The sequence below is a fragment of the Prionailurus viverrinus genome, chromosome E3, assembly GCF_022837055.1.
Source record: "Prionailurus viverrinus isolate Anna chromosome E3, UM_Priviv_1.0, whole genome shotgun sequence".
Taxonomy (NCBI): Eukaryota; Metazoa; Chordata; class Mammalia; order Carnivora; family Felidae; genus Prionailurus; species Prionailurus viverrinus.
The window spans coordinates 1229789-1236380 of NC_062576.1; the positions used below are offsets into that span (position 1 = coordinate 1229789).

Here is a 6592-nt window from a genome sequence, read left to right on the forward strand (position 1 = left end):
GCCGCCGGGGTGCCGGGAGACAGCAGCTACTCGCGGGGCGGTCAGGCCCTGGGACTGGGGACCGAGGCCATCCCCCCCGCACAAGGGCTGTGGCCGTGGCTGGTCACAGAGCCTGCAGGGCAGGTGCACTCCGGCGGTTTCCAGAGTAAAGGGAAGGAGACAGAGGAGACACGATTCATCCCCACGGCAGAGAAACCACTCTGCTTCCTAACGTGCTTACCCCAAATACCTGCTATATCTTAGGTTTAAATTTCTTTCTGCAAACGCCTTTGTGAAATTCCTAGGTTAAATTCTCTGTATAATCTGCACACTACTCTGTAGGTTTGGGAAATTTACCGTTTAGTTTTAAAAACAAGCAAGAGTATTTAAGTTCCAGTAGGTGACGATGGGTCATCATCTAAAAGGTACATAAAACCTACTTAACGATGCTTTCAAACTTAAGAAAGTCGAATCAGCGGGTGAGGAAAAGCAGTTAAGTCTGGAAACTTCCATAAAAATGCATGGTGGGCCTGGGCTCACTGCCACGGCGTGGGCGAAAAGTAGCCGGCAAAAAAATGGTTAACGCCGGCCTCCTCGGGAGGCCGTCCAGCAGAGCACAATGGGCGGCCCTGGGAAGCCTATAAAGCCAGCGGTGCCTCCTCCGAGTCCGCAGCAATGACGGGCGTTCTGGCCGGTCGGCCTCGTGCCCCAGGCAGGCGTCCCCTTGCAGGACCACCGCTCCGGCATTCTTCGACGGGGGGAAGCGAGGCCAGAATCCCCGCCACCCGAGGGAGAGTCTCGGCCGCACCTCCAGCCTGCCGGGAGTGCACCCGCCGAGGCCGGCCGACAAGCCCTCCCAGGGACACGAGAGGGCCTGCGCGGAGCCGGCCTGGGCTGGGGTGGCCGGCTGCATCACAGGTGAGTCTCGGTCCCGGGTTCCCGGTTCTGCGTTCGGGTCGGTGCCGCGGTGGGAGTCCGCGGACCCGCCGTGCAGCCTCTTCCATCATGGGAGGGGAGACCGAGGGCGGGCCTGGCTCGGCGGGCCCTCGTCAGGTGCGGCACGCTGTGGCCACAGCTGGACGCAGACGGGGGCACACAGGCCACCCTGCGGTGAGAGAGGCACCGAGGCTACAAAGCCTCTACTCCGCGCACGAACCCGCACCTGGCTCAGCCCCAGCGGGGCTGCGGGGCGGAGGCTTTGCAAAGGTCCTTTCTGTAACGCGTGCCCAGCGCGGCAGTCCCCTGACTCCCCGGCGCTCTGTCACTAGGTTGGTCAAGCGAGGCCCTGCCTCCGGTTAGGACGTTAGCCAGTCAACAAAAACGCTTGCCCGGCGACACGGCCGGGTGGACCGGTGTTCCTTCACAAAGATACACACCCAGCTGGCCTGACAAAATGTGGTTTTAGTTTTCTTTTCTTTTTTTTTTTTTTTTAATTTTTTTTAACGTTTATTCATTTTTGAGACGGAGCATGAGCTGAGGAGGGTAGAGAGAGAGAGAGAGGGGAGGGGGAACGGGGAGACACAGAATCCCAAGCAGCCTCCAGGCTCCGAGCTGTCAGCCCAGAGCCCGGTGCGGGGCTCAAACCCACGAACTGTGACATCGTGACCAGAGCCGAAGTCGGACGCCCAACCGACTGAGCCCCTGGTTTTAGTTTTCTAGAGCCGACAGGCAGTGGAAACTCGAACCAAAACGAGACCACGATGACACTCACCTTTACACATCCACGGTCCACTCCGCGAGGGTGCTGTGTCAGTAGCCAGCTCACACTCGTTCCCGCGTCCCGTCATCACAGCACGGTGACAATAAGAGTATTTGTCAAGGATCAGCGGGTTCACGTGCGTGGGAAAGGAGCAGAGGACTCACTTTAAAACCGCCCGCGCAGCCTATGTTGACGACGACGGGAAGCGCGCACCGAGGGCCCCTCACTGTGTCTTCCTCCGAAGACGGTCGGAAGCGGCCCAGGTTTCCGTGCTCAGAGAGCCCAAGAAGCGCTCTGCGTGCTCCTTACAGACAAGTTACCGAGAGAGGCTTTAAACTCTAGGCATTCACGAGGTCCACGCTGGCACTATCCGCTACACACGACACAACACAGAGACAGACGTCTCCACGCCCGCCGAGCAAAGCTGGCCGAACGCTTCTCGATCACTTTCTGACCTGAAGGCTGAGACTGGTCTTTCTCTGCTCTGCTTTTCGGGGTTTCCTTTGGAGCAAGACTTCCGGGCAGGGGTTCAGTGAGCGTCTAGTCTGGTTGGGCGACACTTCGAAAGTGATCCCCGACCGTCTCACAGGGCCAAACAAAAACCCTCGGGAGAAAGACAACTCAAGGCCGTTTTAACGCGCCAGGGCCGGCTTCCTCGGCCTCTGTGGGGGCCCCCGGCCCCGGGAGGCCGGGAGCACCCCCAGCGGTGGCGGCCCAGACACGGCCGCCGACAGCACTCCCCTCCCTTCCCCCCGACTCTCGGACCGAGCCGGGTGGCGGTGGGCGGCCTCGGACACGAGACCTGTGGGCGGCTGAGGCTTTTTTAACGCAGTTTCTAGGTTACAGACATCACTGCAGAAACGTACCCGCTGTTTCAGGTAGTTTCTCAAAATGCTGAGTGAACACTATTTCCTAAACCAGGGACTGTTTTCGGTCCTTCGGGTCGTATCACGAAGAAAGTTCCATGTGGGGGCACCCGAGCGTGGGGAGCAGGAAAACCTAGATCTGTTTTCTGTCGCATCGCGAGAGACTCTGCTCCAGCTTCCTCCAAGCACCCCGGGCCCGCCGTCTTCACAGACGCTGGGTTTTTCCCTTCCCATCTTGGTCCTCCTTCCAACAGCTGCCGAAATAAATTTGATTTCCTCTGCCGGCAGATAGTACTTTTCCTGAGAGTTCCAGACCCAACGGCCGCGTTACTTCATAAGCCTGCTATTCGGCTATTTTTAAGAAAGGCGTCCACCGCGCTTTAGCATGACTCACCACCCAGGCTCCGGTTCGGACTGAGCGGCCCGGGAGCCCTGGGGACAGAAAATGGGGCACTTTCTGCACTTAACTCCTCTCCCTCAGCTCAGTGACAACCAAATCTCCGAGACGCCAGGACCTCACGTCCCACCCCACCCGTCCCCCCGGGCCACCCGCCGCCACGGCGTCCGTCCTGGCGGAGAGCCGTGAAGACTCGAGTCACAGACTCACCGCTCTTCTGTCTCTTTCTCTCAGGTGTGCGGGTGGTGAGTGCCACCCGGCGGGCCTGACCGCAGCGGCCGCCGCCCCCCAGGGGCCCAGGCGAGGCGCCGCCCGTGGTGTGGACATGGAGGGCCTTTTCCGGCTGCCCGGCTGCCCGCGGAACAGACCCGCGCCGCCTCCAGTGCTGCCCGGGAGGAGTTCGGATTTTGCAAACGCCTGGCTCACTTCACAGAGCATCGCCTGTCTTTCCGGAGACGGACTGACTGTTCACGTCGGGTTTCTGTGAGCCGTGCGGCAGACCTTGACAGCTGTGCCCCCGGGGACACGGACGAGACGCCCCCAGCGCCCATCTCTGGCATGGAGACGCACGCGGCCGCTTACAACGGCACCTCCCCAGAGCTCAACCTGTCCCGCACGCTCCCCGGCAGCGTCCTGGCAAACCAGACGGGCGAGCTCTCCGAGCACCAGCAGTACGTGATCGGGCTTTTCCTGTCCTGCCTGTACACCATCTTCCTCTTCCCCATCGGCTTCGTGGGGAACATCCTGATACTGGTGGTGAACATCAGCTTCCGGGAGAAGATGACCATCCCCGACTTGTACTTCATCAACCTGGCGGCGGCCGACCTCATCCTGGTGGCCGACTCCCTGATCGAGGTGTTCAACCTGGACGAGCAGTACTACGACATCGCCGTGCTGTGTACCTTCATGTCCCTCTTCCTGCAGATCAACATGTACAGCAGCATCTTCTTCCTCACGTGGATGAGCTTCGACCGGTACCTCGCCCTGGCCAAGGCCATGCGCTCCGGCCCGTTCCGCACCAAGCACCACGCCAGGCTGAGCTGCGGCCTCATCTGGATGGCCTCCGTCTCCGCCACGCTGGTGCCCTTCACCGCGGTGCACCTGCAGCACACGGAGGAGGTCTGCTTCTGCTTCGCGGACGTCAAGGAGATCCAGTGGCTCGAGGTCACCCTGGGCTTCATCATCCCCTTCGCCATCATCGGCCTGTGCTACTCGCTCATCGTCCGGGTTCTCGTCAAGGCTCACAAGCACCGAGGCCTGCGCCCCCGGAGGCAGAAAGCCCTCCGCATGATCTTCGCCGTGGTCCTCGTCTTCTTCATCTGCTGGCTGCCCGAGAACGTGTTCATCAGCGTTCACCTGCTGCAGCGCACGCAGCCGGGAGCCGCTCCCTGCCAGCAGTCTTTCCGCCACGCCTACCCCCTGACCGGCCACATTGTCAACCTCGCGGCTTTCTCCAACAGCTGCCTGAACCCCCTCATCTACAGCTTCCTGGGGGAGACCTTCAGGGACAAACTGAGGCTGTACATCGAGCAGAAAACCAGCGTGTCGGCCCTGAACCGCTTCTGCCACGCTGCCCTGAAGGCGGTCATCCCGGAGAGCACCGAGCAGTCCGACGTGAAGTTCAGCAGCGCGGTGTAGAGACGGCGGAGCTGGACCGGCGGAGCCCAAACGCTGAGTCGGCCCCGCGGCCAGGCGGAGGAAGGGCTGGGCCGCACGCCACGGCCTGAGCCCGGTCGGAACGTGCCGGACCGTCCGTGCCCCAGCTGCGGGCACACCCGGGCCCCGAGGAGCCCTCACCGCCAGCCACCTTGACTCTGGGCCGTGCGCACAGCGCCGGGGCTCCCCACCCCCGCTCACGGCGGCAGCTCGCGGCGCTGGCGGCTGGGCACGGGGACCAGCGTGCGCTCACACTCCACTCCACACCCACTGTGTCCCGCAGCAGAAGACGTGTCTCACGCCGGCCAATGAAAGCAGAAAGAAGGGGACGCTTTGGAGGAAATCCCTCAGTTTCGAGGTCGATCCGCCGTAAGTCTGCCACCCTCGGGAAAAAAGAAGTCTGGACAGAACACGCCGGGCAGATGTGACTTGGACGGTGTGGTCCGTTCTCCACGTCTGCGGCACGTGGCTTCCTTGTGGTGCGGACAAGTGTGCTCGGGCGAGACAGGAACGGAGAAGCCCTTCTCCCGGCAGCCTGCTCAGAACAGCCGCTCGCCGTCACCGGCTAAGTGACCCTGAGCACCCGAGCTGCCTCTGCCGGAAGGTTCTTCTCCAACCAGAGCCGCCGCTGCTCTCCGGGTCGCCGGCCCACCACTGCCCGTTTACGGTGTTACCTGCACCCACGCCACCACGGATCGAGACCGCGAGGGGCAGGTTGGGGGGGGGGGTGGAGCCAGCGTGCGCCTCTGGGAACAACGGTGGGGGCGAAGATGAAGGCAGCGTAAACTGTTCGCCCTAAAATGTAGAAGAGAAAACCTCGCGACCGCCAGGAACGGTGAGGCCTTGTCAATAAAACATAGTCACGTGCTGATCTCAGTGCTCCGGGTTGTTCCCCGTGGATGGGAGGTGGGGGGTGGGGGGTGGGGGGCGGGGGCCCCGGCAGCGCAGTCGGTCTTTCCTCATGAGGAAAACACACACCTGGGGCTCACCACCCATCCTCACTCACGAGGTCAGCATCAACGTCCGGTCACCCCCACGCACCCGGCGTCTCTAAGATGTCAGACACTGCCGCACAACCTCCAGGGGCCAAAGCGAGCTTTACTGCAGACGGACCACATGCCCTGGCTCTTCCAGAAGGTTCTGTACTGTCCGCATCAGGCGTGGAGTCTGTAGTAGCTCAGGGTGCTCCTGAGGCAGCTCGGTGGGGGTGGCTTCCCGTCCTCTGACACGGGCCAGCCTGGGAACCCCATCCTCTAATGCGCACAAGCTACGGCCCCTGCCTTCCAACGTGACTGAGGCCAGAGGGGTCCCGTCCATTCATGCTGCCTGGGGAGCCGTGGCCTCCAATGCGGGCTATGACTGGGGACCCCCGGCCCCCAGTGCAGGCTAAGCCAGGATCAATGTGAACCCTACTCCTCCTGCCCCACATACTCCACCCAGGGGACCGCCTCCCCAGAAAAGTGGGGCCCTCAAGGACCTTCACACAGGCAAGGCTTCCCGAAGGAGAGGTGAGACAGTGTTTAGGTAACAGGAAAATGAGCCATCTGTAGTTTAAATGGGTTTTATGGGTGCAAATCACCAAGAGAGAGAGTATCCGTCCCAAGTAAATATTTTCAGTGACCAACTGTGACCTCGCAGAAATGCCGTCTCCAGCACCGAAGTCCCACTTAAGACTCACTTTCTAAATAAACATCCCAAATGCAGGACAGGAAGACCGACCGACAGCTGGGGACGGTTCCCACGAACCAGCAGGTCAGGCGTGTGGAACACCACCATGGGGTTGCCGCATGAGCCGGCCCGCGGTGCTGTCCCAGAACACCCACCCTACAGCCACGGTGAGGGTGAGGCGGTGATCTAGATGCTGGAGTAACTTCCAGGGAAGAGTCCTCCCTCCGCCCTCCGCCTCCCCAGAACCCGCAAAAGTCACAAGTCCGCAAAGGGCACAGACACGCCGTTGACACACCTCGTCCTCTAAGAGCCGGGAGGGGGTCTAAG

At 61.4% G+C, this 6592-nt stretch overlaps 1 protein-coding gene across 1 annotated transcript; it reads left to right on the plus strand.

The window, feature by feature from the left end:
* The first annotated feature begins 667 nt into the window (after positions 1 to 667).
* Positions 668 to 5292, plus strand: GPER1 (G protein-coupled estrogen receptor 1). Its single transcript, XM_047837585.1, has 2 exons — positions 668 to 897; positions 3176 to 5292. The coding sequence occupies exon 2, from the start codon at positions 3500 to 3502 to the stop codon at positions 4577 to 4579; it is 1080 nt and encodes a 359-aa protein (XP_047693541.1). The 5' UTR covers positions 668 to 897; positions 3176 to 3499; the 3' UTR covers positions 4580 to 5292.
* Positions 5293 to 6592: the final 1300 nt, after the last annotated feature.

Excerpts from the sequence above, each read along its gene's own strand:
- GPER1 (XM_047837585.1), top strand. The coding sequence starts at position 3,500 with ATGGAGACGCACGCGGCCGCTTACAACGGCACCTCCCCAGAGCTCAAC.